The sequence below is a fragment of the Fukomys damarensis genome, unplaced genomic scaffold (assembly GCF_012274545.1).
Source record: "Fukomys damarensis isolate Sample0158 unplaced genomic scaffold, DMR_v1.0_HiC HiC_scaffold_2, whole genome shotgun sequence".
Lineage (NCBI taxonomy): Eukaryota > Metazoa > Chordata > Mammalia > Rodentia > Bathyergidae > Fukomys > Fukomys damarensis.
In genome coordinates, this window is record NW_022900914.1 from 22,997,038 (window position 1) to 23,015,893 (window position 18,856).

At 35.0% G+C, this 18,856-nt stretch overlaps 1 protein-coding gene across 1 annotated transcript in view; it reads right to left on the reverse strand.

Moving 5' to 3' along the window:
* Positions 1–18,856, reverse strand: part of Lrpprc (leucine rich pentatricopeptide repeat containing) — a 108,653-nt gene that overhangs the window by 17,655 nt on the left and 72,142 nt on the right. Inside the window, exons 26-30 of the mRNA XM_010611499.3 lie at positions 15,195–15,263; positions 14,329–14,419; positions 6,456–6,598; positions 6,113–6,218; positions 1,992–2,118 (exon numbers count right to left, since the gene is read on the reverse strand). Coding sequence (XP_010609801.1) covers positions 1,992–2,118; positions 6,113–6,218; positions 6,456–6,598; positions 14,329–14,419; positions 15,195–15,263 — 536 coding nt within the window. The remainder of the gene's footprint in view (positions 1–1,991; positions 2,119–6,112; positions 6,219–6,455; positions 6,599–14,328; positions 14,420–15,194; positions 15,264–18,856) is intronic.

Consider the following 18,856-nt stretch of genomic DNA (forward strand, 5'->3'; position numbering starts at 1 on the left):
GGAGAATGCCCTATAATTCGCTGTATGTGACATGATAAATGAGCATAATCATACAAAGGGAGCATAATCAAAATGTTTGAGACACACAATTCCTGAATCACCTGGAGTGCTAAGTAAAAGGCACATTCCTGGGCATCCCCCAAAGGTCAGCTGATCAGAATCTTTGTGGTGAGCTATGGGAAATCTTTTCATGCTTTCAGAGTGAGATATTTCCAGAATACACTCAGTTAAAATTAAAAGATTTAAGTACTTTCGACAAGTATTTCAGGTCTTTGTCACCAACTTCAGAATTAAAAATTTTTCAAAAGTTTTCCTTGTTTATACGATATCATATATAACTATGTAACTGAAATCAGTATTTCACTAGGGAATTTTAGAGATGAGTGCCCTAAAACCCACTTACTGTTTTGCAAAGAGTCAACACTGTAGTTAAACCTGGATAGTAACTGAGGTTCGGTCATACTTATCAACAAAAAAAGTTTCTGTTTTTGTCTGTTTCACTATCTTTCCAAAGTGCCCCTGGTTTAAGAACACCTTTGGTTATTATGGGACAGTTTCATAGTAATTTTTTGTGAAAAGTAATCTTAGAAAATAGTCCACACCCTGACTGGTTAAAGATGACAAGATATTGTTTAGTGGTACAAGTTTCCAAGTCACTGACTGCATACATTAGAGATTCACAATGTAACAAGCTAATGAGTAAACACACAAACAAGACACCTACTAATTAAATACTTGAACAGTCTTAATGTGACTATCAAGACATTCAAATGGTTCAAGACCATGTCCACTTAGACAAATTAGCCACAACATGCTAGAACTCCATCTCAGCATACTACCCTATAATGTGTAATTTTCTAGTGACCTGAAGGAACGGCAAGCATCCTTTCTATTTGAGATTCTAATATTCCGTAGGTGCCACGACTTAAACATGTTCAAGCCAAACGTTGACTAAGAAAGTTTTCAAAATTCGCAGTGTATAGGGAAAAGTTTGAACTTTTCTGTCAGAAATAAAATGTTGATCATCAACAGGATATGTTCCAAAAAGCAGGTGAACTTGAGCTCCTCCCTTTTAGGCCATTATTGGTTGATAACTTAACAGTCATCTGAGGTAAGAGGACAGAGCCAGATAGCAGACACACCAAAAAGGAAACTTTACTCTTGTTTTGATTAGCAAGGTAGCGTAATCTAGAGCAGAGATGGTGAAACTTTTAAAGACAAGTGCCCAAACTGCAACCCCAAACCCACGTATTTATCACAAAGTGCATGCCTACTGCAATTAAAACTGAATACTGAGGTTTCAGTTTACAGAAAACAACTCATACATTAATAATCTTTTGCCTTCAAAGAAAAACAACATACACGCACATGCTATTGGTTTGCCACCACTGACCTTGGGGTTTAAACCAACACACAAAAACCACAGCTATTATTATTTTAAAAACCCCAAAACTGAACCAAAAAACACAAAAGGAAAAAAGTAAAGGCACACAAAGTCTGCTGAATTATGTTTTCTTCCCTCATTCTTAGTATCTTGAAGAAAATTTTAGTAAAGTAATACTATGCATTCATCATAAAGAAGACAAATTGAGGCTTAGAGAAAGCAGGTAGTTTTTCCAAGGTGATCATGTTTTCAAGTACGATTCAAACCCTTGTCTAAGTCCAAATCCTTTGGTATCTTCTTGGGTATCAGGCTTCTCCCACCACAAAAGACATATGGAATTAAGAGAGAAACAAGAATAGAATGTAATAAAATTTTTGCTTTTCTGTATATGAATATCTAAAATGAGTTTTAATAAAATGTGTATAACCCTGTAAGGCCAGTGACCGCAATTTTTTAAAGTTAGAAAATAACTTACACATGAGTTAATCTTAAATATGAGTTTTATGTGTAGCTGAGGTTAATCAATTGCCACTATAACAATACATCTTTAAAAACCCTAGTGGTGGTGAATATTTAAAATAGAAGGTAAAAGTGGGCTAATACTTACACATCTTTCACTTTCATTGCTTGTGTAAAATTGTCCCTCCACAGCAGAAATTGTATAAGAGTTCTGTAAGTGTCACTGTTGAACGCAATGTTTTGTTTTTGTGCTTTCAGGAAAATATCATATGCATCTATGAAAAAGCAAAAACAAAAAACCAGAAGGCATTATTCTGAAATGACAAAAAGGGAAGGAAAAAAGTCCCCACACCAAATCCTTAAATTCACACACATTTTTAAAAAAAATACCCCCTCACCATCACTACTCCGCAGACATGCACTGACTGAGCAAGCAGGTAACATCATTCCTCAAAACCACAGTTTTGGAAACTACTATTTCATCAAAATGGATGGTTCTCAAAAAGATTTCCTTTTAAAATTATTTTTCATACTTGCTTTTCTTAAGTCAATAAATTATGTTCATGCCAATAAAAATGAGAAACAGCTCTTCTAAATTTATCAAAAGATGATACCAGTTTCAAAATAAATAGCAAAATGTGTTAAAGTCCAAATAAACCAGAGGTATAATTTAGACTGAGGGGAGCAAAAGATTCATTTTAAAGCAATCTTTAATCTATAAGTGGGTGGTTACAATGGTTAACACTTCAACACAATAGCATTAAAGTGAATATAACCTATAATTCTAAAATTAGGAGATCAAATTATTTGGCTACGACAGGACTTATACAAAAACATACAATTTTCAAATATACAGATATCTAACAAGTAAACTAGGCAACATTTGTTTGACTGATTAACAGTTTTATTTCACTTGTTCACAATAACTGTCAGTGAATGAAAAGATGTTACCAAAAGAGAAGTAACTACATTTTTCAGTCACTTATTTTTCTGAAATAAAATTGCTTGGCTATAAACAGCCACCTGAAACTACAATCCACTCTCCCATATGTATAAATACATCATAAAAGAGACAGAGTATATATAACTCAACTATCACGTACAGCCTTCTATGAGCATAAGGCTCACTGTAAAGAAGAACAGAACATATAACTAGGAATGGACATGACATTAATGTTCAGAATATTCTGTACTACGAAGAGGTTCTCTGAACAGGCAAAAACTGTCATAGTTGTATGTGTGAGCCAGGCAAATTTGTATCATTCCCTTAACTAAATGAAGTGGCAATGTCAAAAACTTATTTATCTCTCCCAGTCAAATTGGGAGGAAAAAAGAGACAAGATGTGACAATAATTATATTGGCATCCTAATGAAAGAGAAGTTTTAAGAAGTAAACTGTAACTGTGGTACAAGTTAATAAAATATTAAACTTTCCAAAGAATAATTGTTGTTACCATTAAATTACCAGGCACCTTGCACTGGTTTTAACACCTGTATGTTCCAAGGTACTGGCAAAAAAAGTATAAAATAAAAACACACAGAAAAGCAAGACAGAATTCTATTATTAATCATCTCTTAATTTTTAGTGCCAGTATGAATCTATCACAAACTTAAGAACAAAGTCTCAGCATAGCTCTGCTATAGCTATTTTAAGTAATGGTGCACGACTGCAAAATACTGTCATTCAGTACAATGTATAATTTCCCATCTTCCTCTCTCTCTACCCCTCCCTCCCTCCTTCCCTCTCTATAGCACGAGCCTATGTTAGCAAACTTACAATTTTCCCATCTCAGCCTCCCAAGTTCAGATTATGGGCGTGCACCACTACAATTCACACGTTTACTTTTTAAAGGCTGGTAAAAGGATCTGATGTAGCTAGGTGAGGTGGTGGATGCCCAGTCTTTGGGAGGCTGAGTCTGAGGCCAGTGTGAGCTACAGAGTGAATTCAAGGCTAGTTTGAACTACTACTTAAGGAGAACCTATCTCAAAAACAAAACAAAACAAAACAAAAAAACATTACTGTCTATATCTCAACAACCACATGTAACAGTTCATTAATTGTTAAATGAGGACATGTAATATGTACCATTTAAATATTTAAAATTAATAAAGACAGGAACTCTTATTAGTTGTCTTCTAAGATTATTATAGCATTCACATTAAATTGGTGTGACTAGGGGCTGGGGATGTAGCTCAGTGGTGCTGCACCTGCCTGGTAAGCACAAGGTCCTGAGTTTGATCCCTGGCATAGCCAAAAAAACTGGTGTGGCTGTGTTAATTATTCTCCATTTTACACACACGCGTGCGCGTGCGCACACACACACACACACACTGTTTATAAATAACTATGTTCAAGGGCACTGGCAAAAGATAGAAAGTAAAACACACTGAGTAGATTTGATATCTATGAGTCATGAATATTAATAGAATCCTTCTTTGTTTATCTGTGATTTTCTACTTTTTGCTACTATAATGTACCATACCATACCAATTCATGACAGGTTTCTGGTGCAAAAATCATAATACACCTTTAAGAACTAACAGAAAAATACTAATACAATCATTCAATTTTGAAAGCATTATATCATGCTAAGTATTTGAATCCTAAGACATACAAAAACTAAAAGCTCTAAATTAACAAAAGGAAACCAATTTAATATATTTAGTTAAATGTTTTCACTTAAAAACAATTTTTAAAAAGATAATGAGTTTTAGAATCTCTAATTATATACTAACCTTATATTCATTTTAGCTAAATCAGAATTTCAACAGAGTATTTACAAAATATGGACAAGGATAATTAATTTTGTATTTAGCTTTAAAAGATAACACTGTGAAGGATTCAAAGAGACTGCATATGCAGCAAAGAAAAAAAATGACTCAGGAAAATCAAAAGTTATACTCTAGGTAACTGAAAAAGTGTAAGAATTTAGCTTATACTTACTTCATACATTTTACGTCAGTTTTAGTTAAATCTCCAGTTGTCAAGAAATTAAGTAATTCTATACAGTTCTACACTGATTCCTTCCTATGGAATAGAGACCCTAATTAATAGACACTGTCAATATTAGAATTAATAAAAAAAAAAACTGTTGCATTTATTTTCTTAATAGTTAAAAAATTTTTTTTTTGGTACCGGGGATCAAACTTGGGTCCTTGTGCTTGCAAGGGAGGTGGCAGAGCCATGGAGCTAAATCCCTGGCCCTTAATAGTTAAATTTTAAACTAGTTATAATACAGGTAGAGCTACCCTCATGAACGTTTACTAAGAGGAAAAAAAATAAACAAGAAAAATATCTCCAACCTTGAGGTATTGCTTGTTCACTTTAATACAAACACTAATATGATAGTTAATGTCTTAATCATTTTTTTTGCATTCAAATAAAAGTTACAGCATTTGACCCTCAAAACCGTGATCATGTTATTTTCAAAGTGTGTATATATATATATATATATATATATATGTCACATAACATTTCAGATAATGCTGTAGGCATCACTAGATTGTATCTTCTAGTGGTGCTGTGGCCTTATTAGCGTAAGCATACTCATGATGTTGGCATAGTGATGAGTATCTCCATTATTAAGGGACATGTGACTGTATAATTCTTGACTAAAAAAAACACATGCTAACAGGTTTTATTACAAAAAATTCAAATATACAGAAAAACATACAAAAGTAGTACTATAAGCCTCACTTTCCATATGACCACAACCTAATACTAATTATTATTAACATTTGGCAAGATATGGTTGTTTTTTTATTAGATACCATGGATTGAACTCTGGGCCTTCACATTGAGCTACGTCCTCAGCCTATTTTGTATTTTTTAAGACAGAATCTCATTAAGTCACCACTTGCCCAGGCTGGGCTCAAACCTGACATCCGTTTGCCTCTGCTGTGCAGCACTGGGATTATAGGCATGAGCCACCACACCCAGATGCTTCCTTTGTCATGGCTTAAGAATTTTAAAATCTGCAGAAATGTTGGTATTTTTTCATCAATACTTCACACTGATCTAAAAATTTAAAGGGTGCCACCCTAGAAATCATAGCATCATAATCAATGCTTTAAAAAAATGAGTAAATCTGTAGTAACACTCATCACCCAATTGATACCAAAAATTTCCAAATCGCGCTATTTTAACATTTTTTTAAATTAAAAAATATATGTATGAAGTTTATGTTTCATCCATCCTAGAGCACCTCTGGCTTGCTGGGCCAAAACCCCATGTGGCGGTTATAAACAAAAACTTGTGGGTAGATTTACCTCTGTTTTTCAGCAGCTGGCAGGCATTCAACACCTCTTTTTCAGTAAGAGGGTCTACAAGTGGGGGTGATGAATTCGAGGAATGTTCGTCAGTGTCATACCACAACTTTAAAATAAAATTATTCAGTTAAACAAAAATTTATAAATACAGTGATTTCTTCCAGTATAAAAGTGCATTAATCTAAGACTTAAACATACATTGACAACAAGGGCCAGGAATGCAGCTCAGCAGCACTGCACCTCCTGGCAAGCACAAGGTCCTGAGTTCAATTGCCAATACCAATAAGTGGGGTGGGGCATACTGACAATGAAAACACTTATACTCATGCTGAAAATAAATTACCTCAGGAACATCAAAAGGAACTTCTTGATTACTGTCTTTAAGAATGTCTGCTAACAATCTTAATGTCTTCTCACGAGGAATAATATTTTCTTCTTGCATTTTATTCCAGACAGCATCAGCTCTTTGCCAGTCACCATTTCTTTCTATAAAATTTGATTAAACAGAAATTAATGAAGTTAAACAGAATTCCTGCAAATTTAAAGCTTTTTCTTATCTGATGTTGAAGGAAGCATTACTCCAAATACTACCTTCAGGGGGAGAAACCAAAGGTGAATGTGGCCCAAAGGTGAGGAAGAGATTATTCTGTATGTGTTTTGGATTATAATCTTTGGAAATACCTTACCTGTTAAAAAACAGTAAAAATAAAAATTCACCCATACTTTGGGTTTTTTTGGTACTGGGGCTTGAACTTGGGCCCTTGCACGTGGGAGGCAGGTGGCGGAACCACTGAGCTAATAAATTCCCAGCTCACCCATACTTTAAGAGTCTGAAAATCACATTGATAACATTTGTCTTTTTAAAGTAAGTAATGGAGAAAATGCCCAATGTCAAGATCAAAATCAGGTGACAATTCAATTTACAAGGATGAATATATATTCAGTCTAGTACACAGCTCTGAGTCTAAAAGGACTGAAAGTGTTCAAATGAATAACTTTTCTTTAAAAGCAACAAATCTACAACCCTTTTCATCTAGTTGAGTAGAGACAACTGTCTGCATCTTATGTTGCCTTGAAAAATCTGTGACAGGGTGTGACAGATTGTATTTTCTTAAATTTCTTATCTCAACAGAAATGTCATCAGACAAATGGGGAGGGGCAGGAAACCTGTTAGGGAAACAAGCCAATTCCTTCATCATGAAAAAGCCAGATTCTTCTATGTGGTGACCCAGTATTTGCAAGTAGAAAATACTTAAGAAATACTGCTTTAAATGTCTTCTTACAAATTTTGCTCATGTAAGAAACATTTTGATTTTGTAGGGTTCAGCTTGAAGAAAGAAGGTGATTTGTTTTACAGCATAAACATTCCACAAAACATGAATACAGTACATTTGGTCTCCAGCATTTATAAATCAATCAATCAATCAAGATTTCCCCTCAAAACCAAAAACACTAAATTTGGGGTTAACTCATGACTCCTAAAAGTAAAAACTCAGAGAACAAAAAGTGAAACATGCTTGTACTTTATCAGAATTTAACAATAAAGAAAAAGGTAGAAAAATTTTCCCTGGGGGATAGATTACAATCTACTACATTTTCATATACAATATATTGGAAGGAAGCTCAAATGCTGAAGTTCTGAGTGATTTTATACGTATTTTGATAATAAAGTCAATTAAACTAATGTGAGACCTTATAATTGAAAAAAAATTTTTTTTTGTACCAGGGATTAAATTTGGGACCTTGTGTTTGCAAAGCAGGCAGTGGAACCACTGAGCTACATCCCTGGCCCATTTACAATTAATTTTTATAACAAGACTGTTTGGGCCAGGATGTAGCTCAGTGGTACTATACCTGCCTCACAAACCTAGGTCCTGAATTCAATCCCTGGTACTGGGGTGGGAGCGATGGACACAGGAGGACAAAATAAAACAACCCAAAAAACAAAGACTCTTACAACTCTTACAAGCTAATTAATTATGCTTTTTTTCTCATTAAGATATTACTATAAAAATTCAAGTATTTCAAGTATATACAAGTACAGAAGTATAAAACTTAGTGGGCTTAAAAACAAAACAAGCCCAAGAATCTTTATTCTGTCTACAGAAAAAAATGAAATACCTCTTTCTGGTCTCTGCCAAAGGGTACTGTGGATGGTGGGGAAGACAGTTAGGTAATGTCTCCAAAAATCAGTAATAGTACGTTAAGGTAATTTGTAAGCAAAGAAAATTAATCCACACAATGAAGAAAAGATAGGAGGATGATTTACAACCCTTGAACTGCAAAAATTCTAGAGTAAAAACATTTTTTAAGGCGAAAAATAATATTAAAACCTACTTTGGAAGAATAAAAACATTAGAGACACACTTGTCAAACTGACAGGCAGGTGTAGTGGCGCACGCCCATAATCCCAGCGCTCGGAAGGCTGAGGCAGGAGGATCCAGGAGGATTGCTATGAGTGAGACCAGCCTGGACTACACATAGTGAGTTCCAGGTCAGTCTCAACTACATAGTGAGACCCTGTCTCAAACAAACAAACAAACAAACAAATAAAACAACAACAACAAAATGGACTAGCAATTTGTAAAAAAGAAAGTATTTAAAAATACAGATGGGAATTAGTATACTACAACATGAAATAACTCAGTCTTTTTTGTAAAGGCAAAACAATTTTCTAGAAATGTATGTGGATCACCACATTCAAAATCTGAGACAATTAAACCAGTGTATCAAAATCTGCAGCTCTGTGTAAAATTTTATAAAAGGCAAAGAAAGGCCACAGTTATCTCCTGTGACCTTAAAATCCTTTCCACTGAGACAATGATTATACTTGCTATTCAAGGAATCAATCTGTCACAAACTTGGGCTAGGACCAGGGAATGGACACTGCCTCTTTAATCTTATCTTTCCTGGATCCCACAATTTCCTCTTTAAAGAACAAGCGGAAGGACTATTCTCAATGATCTCTGAGAATTTTTAAGCTATAAAACCAAAGACTTTTCATACCAGTATTGAATTTTACAAGAACAGATATAACTGTGGGCAATATTTTGGGCTATACATGACCAAGATGGGAGAGTTAGAGCTTCATATATGTTCTCCATGGTACGGAACTAAGTTTAATTATGACTGATAGTTTTTACATACTACTGAGAAGATGGAACTACCTCAAAATTTCCCACTTGTCAATCATACATTATGGTGCCTAAGTATCATCATTCCCTTAATTAAAGGTGTGGCAAAGGAATTGCACAACTGAAGTCTAGACCGGCTTGCTTTTTCTGAAAACAAGGAGCTACCAAAGACTAATAGGGGTTTGTCAGATGATACAGGAGCCAATGGGAAAGGCTAAAGATGGGATTCTTTGAACATAAAAAAGAACAATGATTAAAACAAGACACACACAGGGCTGGCGATTTAGCTCAGTAGTGCTGCCGCCTGTCATGCAAGTCCAAGGACCGGAGTTCGATCTCCGGTACCAAACAAAAACAAAAACAAAACCCCACACTTGTACTTAAAAAAAAAAAAAATCACCCACCAACTTTGGAGGTTCAAGGATATCAGTACTTAAAAATCAGTAATTATAGGAAGAAAAATCCAAGTATTTATCTTTTCCTATAAATTTATTTCATACCATTAAGTGTAAAAAGATAAAGTCACTGAACAAAATGTATGAGAAATATAAAATATAATCAAAATAGAATATAAAATAAAACAATAGGTGCACTTATAAAAACAAAGAGATATAAATGTAGAGAAAGGAAATTGGAAGGATCACAATTGACAGAGTTTGGAGATGGGAGTGGACAGTAACATTTTCACATTTAGCTAATATAGTAATATTGTTCCAATTTTTAATACCTAGACTATATTTGTTTTACTCATGTTATAATACAGGGAAAAAGATCACATTATGAAAAGAAATACAATGACTATGCATACTCCCAGCAACACAGATAACTCAAGGCAGAATATGAAGATGTAAATTAAAAAAAAAAGATTCCAGGGGCTGGGGATTTAGCTCAGCGGTTCTGTGGCCTGCCTTGCAAGTGCAAGGATCCGAGTTCAATCTGCGGTACCAAAAAAAAAAAAAAAAAAAAAAAATTCCAAATGTAAATTAAAAAAAAAAGATTCCAGGGGCTGGGGATTTAGCTCAGCGGTTCTGTGGCCTGCCTTGCAAGTGCAAGGATCCGAGTTCAATCTGCGGTACCAAAAAAAAAAAAAAAAAAAAGATTCCATAAATTTTTAATACAAAATTACAAATATAAGGCAGCTTCATTTTGTATATAGTATTTTATGTATACAGAGAATAAGCTAATCTTTGTGTGTGTAAAGAAGTGAATAATGGGACATCAGAAAATGTCTGACAAAAGAGGGTGAAATTATACATTTAGAAATGCAGGGTTTTCCCACTACTGGTGAGTTATTTCATATAATGTATATTGTAGATTCTAGGAGCTAATTTTTAAAGTCTGTCATAAGGAAAGGTCAAAGTACTTGTACTTTGAAAGGTTAATACAGAAGAATTGTATGTTTTCAGCCTGGGCAACTTAGTAAGACACCATCTTAAAATAAAAAATACAAAAAAAGTTAGAGATATAGGGTAATGTAAAAGACCGGGGTTCAGTCCCAGTACAAGGAAAAAAATAAAGGTCAAAATACATCGGAAAGAGCTATAGACTAAATTCTGACAGATTCTTCTAAAAGATCATGTATGAACTTGTAGAAAATTAAAGCAGTTTTAGAACAAATAATATTTAAAGGTATGAATACTTCTATGGGATTTTTGGCCATGATAAACCATTGAGTTTTATACAGTTGTTTTGTACATGTTTTATTTTTTTATTTACTTTTTTTGGGAGGGAGTACCAGGGATCAAACTCAGTCAGGACCTTACACTTGCAAGGCAGGCAGTGGAGCCACTGAGCTAAATCCCCCACACCCACTGTACATGTTTTAGAGGTATGTTGCACTTCACATGAGATAATGTATGAGATAATAATAAAATGAAGAAAAGCTATTTCAAGCAACACTTAAAAAACAAAAAACAAACACCCCCCCCACTAAATCTAATTTCTTTTGAAGGTTAAAGTCACATCACCAAAAAACAAAACAAAACAAAAAAAAAACACAGCTAATAAAAAATTCCTGTAGGGTCAAATTATTTTTTCAGAAATTCCCAATTTAAGAAGAGGATGTAAAAAGAGGTAAGATGTGTTATGTACATGTAGCAACACCCCACAATGAACGAAATTATTATGCACTGCAAACATGTACTAATCAAAATTAAAATAAAGCCGGATGTGGTGGCACACGCCTATAATCCCAGCACACGAGAGAATGAAGCAGGAGGATCGCTATGAGTTCAGACCAGCCTGGGCTACATAGTTCCAGGTCAGTCTCAACTACATAGTGAGACCCTATCTCAAAAAACCAAAAACAAGCAAACAAACAAATAAAAACAAAAAATAAAAATAAATTCTTCGTTTGTTTTGAGTGTCTTGCTCTCAAGGCTGGCCTCAAACTCATGGTGATCCTCCTGCCTCAGCCTCCCGAGTGCTGGGATTATAGGCATGTACCATCACACCAGGCAAGAAATTCTTTACTATAGGTTAAGTATGAAAGAACCACATTTCATACATCACTCCTAACTATATGTAGTATTTCGAATGAACTTTAATAATGTAACAATGTTTAAGCAGTCAGAAGGCAAAATGGAGAAGAGACTACAAAAGTGAATAGCCTGCTGTTTCTTCAGAAAAGAAAATGAGGAGGGTTATTACAGCCAAAAAGGTGGGAAGTACCCAGATAGGCTAAAAGAAGTATACATCCCTATAACGGTTGCACTGTCTTCCAGTGTTCTAAATTGGTACTCAGATCCTGTTGTGCTCCTAAAGACTCCTGGCTCGAATACAGGGCAAGAAGCAACTGAAGGTACGGGTCCAATAGATTAGATGGAGGGATTGCTTTCATGTCTCAGAGACTGCTTATCCCTAAAAGAAATTTTAGGAGGAACCTAAAGTTTTCTCTTTTTTCTTGGCTCATTTCTTAAAAACAAACAGAAAAAAGAGGCTTGTCTGGTTGGCTACCCCTCAGCCTTCCGGGAACTTCCACTCTCCCTCCTACCATCTCACAGCTGTTCTCACACCCTCTCTCTGCAGGGCACCACCCGTATACCTGCAGTGCCTACTACAACGGTCAGCATGGTAAGGGCTTCATACATACTTTTCTTCTGAATGAAGGTTCATGTCGTCTTCTATGAGGACTACATTAAATGCTTAAATATTTTAACTTACAAATTTATAAATAGAAAAATTTGTAATTGGTTTTAAGTTTGCATACAATTACATTTTGAGCATGACATAGTTCTTCAAATGGAAGAAAAAGTGGAAAGGGTGAATTAGCACCCAAATCCATATTATATCTACAACTTAATAACATTTTAAACATAATACTTTTAGTTCTACATATTCAGTACCAACTTTAGGATTGTGTGAGAATTTGATAATTCAAGCCAAAGTTTTAAGAATCACACAGTGAAATGTGTTTCAATAGAACCAAAAATTGAAGCGAAAAATTTAAAGCAAGTCTATTTCACTTAGACCAAGAAGTAAATGATGGGCTAGGGATTTAGCTCAGCGGTTCGGTGGCCTGCCTTGCAAGTGCAAGGACCTGAGTTCAATCCCCGGTACCACACACACACACACACACACACACACACAAAAAGAAAAACAAAAACAAAAAGAATTAAATGATAACAAAAGTTCAAAAAGACAAATCAATCAAATTATTCACTGCTGTCTCTATGTAGTGAATTAAAATCTGCAACAAAAAGAGAACAATAAATCTACATCAAATATTTATGAAGTGGTGGTGCACACCTGTAATCCCAGCACTTGGGAGGCTGAGGCAGGAGGATCACTGTGAGTTCGAGACCAGCCTGGGTTACATAGTGAGTTCCAGGTCAGTCCCAACTACATAGTGAGACCCTGTCTCAAAAAAACAAAACAAATCTGTGAAGTATCATTGACTATTCTCAGGGTTGTTCCTCTTTACCCAAATATCCTAAGACTGTAAACTCCCAAATATGGATACTGGTATAAATACATTAGAGTAATATTTGATAGCAGGGGTCAAAAGTACCAGAAACTTCAATCATTTCTTATTCTAAATACAAATACTAAGGACTCAGCCACATGGAAACGAAAGAGTAAACAAAGGAATAGGTACAAAGATAAAAAATGGGGTTGTTTTTAATACAGAAAACTAAAATCCATTCATTCAAATGTTTAGCAACAAGAGACTGGTTGAGTAAAATGTAGCACTGTACATCCATTCAGAATATTAATCATTTGTAGGTGATTAAATAAGAGAAAAATGTGATGTATAACTGGATAAATATAATATGGTCTTATTAAAGAAATTGTTTAGCAATTATTTTGGACATAGATATGCATCTTTCTGCAAAGATATACAGTGGACCCTCAACTTACGACTGGCCTGATATATGAATAACTTGGGTTTTGATAGGAATTTGAGTTTTAACTGAATGACCAAAGTCTTTGCTTTCGGCCTAAATGCTGGCTGCTGTGCTTCCAGATGGTCTCAGATACAGATTTAACAACATCCTTTCAAGGGCGGAGTTAATTGAGAAATACCAGGCCAATGTCCCTCTAAGGACACTGAGATCTGCCTGTTTACAGGAGATTTGAAGGCTGTGTAGAGCAGCCTGAGCCTTCAACTGAGCCCAGGGTTGAGGACACTGTCACTGCAGCAGAGACCACAGGCTTGCAGGTACACAGTGGTGATGTTGAGGAACTGGTGGAGGAACACTCAGAGGAACTGTCTACAGAGGATCTTCAGCAACTTCTGGCTGAGCAACAGAGAGAATGGCAGCTGAGGAGCTCTCTGAGGAGGAGGGAGAGTATCGATGATCAGGGCAGCAAAATTCTTAGAGCAAAGGTGGAGCACCAATGAGCATGAAGATTTCCTTACTTTTTCATTGTGGTAAGAATGCAGAAAATAGAAAGATTACAGTGTCTAGTGATAAAATACAACCCTCTGAGACAAAGTTCAGTCTATATTCTACTTCATCCCTGCTGAAAACTTCTCATTTGACAACCCCTGGAGCATCTTGAAAGCCCCATACTCCTTTCCTACCACTGCCTTCAACAGACTAAATAAACAAGAACTTGAAGAACAGCCACGTTACTTACTGTGCAGCTTTAGCAGACTGTAGTACAACTGGTCTCTATCACATTCAAACAGGTTTTGTGTCAACTCCACTAATTTTTCCAGAGTTTTCCTCTTAAAAATAAAGATTAATGGACTTGCATTACATAAAAGATTTATTTTATAGTTAACAAATAGCAATTAAATAATCTTTTAAATAGTTTTACCCATTAGGCAGGTCAACTACACGGCTGAGCACAACATGAATATACTGTCACTGAACTGTACACTTAAAAATGGTTAAAACAACCAATTTTATGCTTTGTGTATTTTACCACAAGAAAGAAAACAATTGGTTTCCTTTTTTAAAAAAATTAAAGTGGTACAGGACATGACATGAGTTACTATTTGGTTTTACAAACTGCCACAAATGTACATTTTAGAAATTTAAAGATGCCAGGGCAGAAAACAATGTGGAGAGAAAATAGTAACATATATCTTACATCAATAAAATACTCCACCTCCCCAACATTCCTCTCTTTTCCCTGTGGTTTTTAGTTGGCATCACATGAACAGCTATTATACTGGAGGACAGGGAGAGTGGGAATCTGCTGGCCAGTATGGGTACCTCCTGCAGTCACCCAGGACGAATGCAGGCTTAACTGCCAAGCAAGGAGTCAGTCTGCACAAGTCAATGAGGAAAACCAAGTTAAAATCTTCAGGGGCCAGGTCAGCGTTTTTAGAATTTCTACTGCATCACAGGAATAAGAAATCAACTATCACTTACTGGCAGAACACTCAAGATAATACTGCTTCCATACCCTGATATCTCCAAATGTTCATATGACATATATGATATTTGCTTACTAATAGTTTTAAGGGCATGAGAAGTCAGAAATGAAACACAAACCTGATTATTAATGATACATTTATGACAAAACCACTGAAGTTTTATAGGTCGAGCTCTAATGCCTGGAGTCTGAAAAATAATCACACAACATACAAGGTAAGGCTTATTATTTAAACATTAATTTTTCCTCAAAGACAGAATTTTTCTTCTAATAAATCCGCTGCCAAACATATATACCAAAAGAAACCTATAATATAATCCCACTGTTAGCAAAAGCCTTTAATTAGGATTAGAAGAAAGCATAAAATATAACCTACATGTAACCTGTTTCTAGAAGATTCAGGTTATTTCAAAATTCTGGTTTGCAAGTCAGTATTCATTTCATAAATCTTTAATAAATATTTTAGCCCAAGAAGAAGCAAGGACTGGGTGTGGTGGCACACGCCTATAATCCCAACACTCGGGAGGTTGAGGTAGGAGGATCGCTGTGAGTTTGAGGCTACACAGAGACTACATATGTGAGCCTGGACTACATAGTGAGTTCCAGGTCAGTCTCAACTACATAGTGAGACCCTGTCTCCAAAAAAAAAAAAAAAAAAAAAAAAAAAAGAAGCAAGGAACTAAATCAACTTCAAATTAAGCACATGTGTATGTGTATGCATGCTCTCACTTGTTTATGAGTGTGTCCCCTCCCCACAAACACACATTTTTTCAAATTCTAACAGAATGAGGAGATAAAAATTATTAATAAATTACATAGAATTAATAATAGTCAGAATAAACAAATGGCTTTCCGTTTTAAAAAGTTTTGTAGAATATACTGTGATGAAATTACAAGCAATGCTGTATAGCACCAAAACCTAGAAGTTTAAAGAGTATGACAAGTTAAATACTTAAAATTTGTTCACAGTGTTAGCTTACTTTAGTAATTACAACATATGTTATATCCTCTGTTAGAAGTTACCTAAGGTTTAGTCAACTGGCTTATTTCATAAAGTTGGACAGAGGAATAACAGACAAGGCATTCCAAAATAATTCCAAGGATTTGTCCCTCCAACTACAAAATTTTCATCATCTCTAAGAGAGTTCTGCCACTAAATACTACATCTTAATCACAGTATTATGATAAGACCACTGCATAAGCACTGGCTGCTCCAATACAGAGGAATTATTTTCCTTCTTTCTCACTCAGCTCTGCTGATGAAAACAGGTAACCTTTGCGTCTCATCTCTGATTCCCATCACCACCCTCCGTGAAGCATGGTCTCACAGCAATGCCCAAGATATCCATGAGCTCCCGGACTCAAGCAATCCTCCCACCTCAGCCTCCATGTGCTGGGACTAATGAAGTGCATGACAACATACCTGGCATCTTCATTATTTTTTACTTAAAAAAAAAACAACACCGTATAATGTAAAATTAGGAACTGAAGCAGAAAAACTTGTACAACTGTGTTAAGTATTCATTCTAACCATGCAACTATCAACATTTTGGGACACAAGAAATAAACAGACTGAATTAACCACTGAAATATATTTTCAAGTACCATTAATAGCTACATTCATAATTTCTGTTGAAGTGTTCCTCATATCTGTTTGTTTCACTTGGATTACACTGAAAATGAGACCAACTTCAATGTATACAAAATGTCCTTAAAAAATTAGCAAATAATCCTCTTTAAACATGGCAAAATGTAAGAGATACATTCACTTGCAACTTTCAGTATTACTGCTGATCCAAATGCCAAAGTCTAAACAGCACAACTTTCATGGCAAATGGTTGTTTGTGGCTGATTAATCTGCTGGTCACTGACAGAGCAGCTGACTTAGACAGCAGATTTTCCTGTGTTTCATTTTGAAATTGAGAACTGTTTTCACATATAAATCTCAATCATCAAAAGAACATCTAGGTCAGATTAACTAAATCTCCTAGGCTGCTCTAATAGTCAATATTTCTGGCTTATCTCTTAACATCTTATTGAATTTGAAAACTGCAAATTGAAAGTAGAAATAGAAAATGTAATAACATGAAGAACAGAATTCTAATGGGGATATTAAATATATTTAAAAAACAGTTAATTAAAACAATCAACTCACCTCTAGTTCTTTTTTTTTTTGCTACATATGATTTATTTAATGGATAGTAAATATAACATAAAGAAGTATTATGATAGAAAAAGCTAGTATGCTTGTTTCTGAGTTGTGTTTCCAATACAACTTCTTGCAGTTACTTTTCAGCACCTGCTTCACTTGTACAGAGAAAAAAGTAAACTAATTTAAAGAGACTGGTGTACGTACCCAGGCTGGCCTACAAATTGGGCCAATTCTCTTGTCTCAGCCTCACAAATGCTGGGATTACAGTCCTGTGTCCCTACACCTGGCTGCAGAAAAGATATTTTGAATAGTTCAAATATTGAGAGGTCAGGAGATCACAGAGGTAAGGATGATAAAATAAAATCAACGGAAAATGGGAAATCAGGACCTGATTCAAATTCCATAGCTGCTAGTAACTACTAAACTTCATAATCTACATTCTGAATTTAAATGTCTTTGCCTTAATCAGCTCTCAAAGTTGTTTTGTGAGATTCATATGAAGATATACATGAAAACTACAAGAAGAGTTAAGAGAGTTATTATTATTATTAGTGATATTGTTCAGCTGGTAATCTAGTTTTCTGCTCCAGGGAAAGAGGTTAGACTAAGAAATGCTCTTGCTCATTTTTGTAACTGTAACTAAGAACCACACAGCATGGCAGGCACATATAAGTGCTTACTTAAATGCTCCATGGGCTAAGGATAAGGGTAAAAGAAACCTTTGATAAGAGTTGTTTCACATTTCATATTATTTTACTTATTTATATATCTATATCTATATATATTCCTGGATTTAATGTGCGATCTTGAAACACAAAATAAATAATCCAAAAAGAGTATTTACTTATTTATTTGGAAGTGGTGGGGATTGAACCTAGGGAGTGGTGAGCTACTTTCTCAGCCCTTTTCTTATTCATCTTGAGACAGGGTTTCCCTTAGTTGTCCAGGCTAGCCTCAAGCTTGAGATCCTCTTGCTTCATCCTCTTGCTGGGATTACAAATCAACATCACCAGGACTGCCTATATTATTTTACCATGTTATTCCCAGAAGGTGACTAAAAGTATATTAAAATATAGTTAACTAAAAGGATGAAGTCATTTTTGTTCGTTTACAGAGAAACATATTATTTTACCATTATTTCTAGCAAAAGAAATGTTGGGGCAAAACTCAGAAGGCTGGGTGTTAAGTCTAATTTTTGCTACAATGAACTAAAAGGAGGTCTCATCTATAAAGATATTAATATTTCTGTCTTTATCAGGGGCCTCAAAAATGATAATAGCAATCAACCCATTTCTGAGAAATGATCCTAAGTAATTAATGTGAAAATAAAATATGGTTATAGGTAAGATGGGAATTATGATTAGACTAAAAATAGTAAAAAATTTTCTCAAAGGAGGAAGGGATGAAGCAAGTTTATTTCATTTATACAATGGAATAGTGTGGCTATTAAAAATATCATTTACAGGGCTGGGGATTTAGCTCAGTGATTCCACCGCCTGCTTCACAAGTACAAGGTCCCGAGTTCAATCCCCAGTACCCCCCCAAAAAACACATTTACAGTGGCTCTTAATTACATTAAGGAAAATGAAGAAATAGCAATGAAGGGTGAATAAAATATTAAGTAAGATA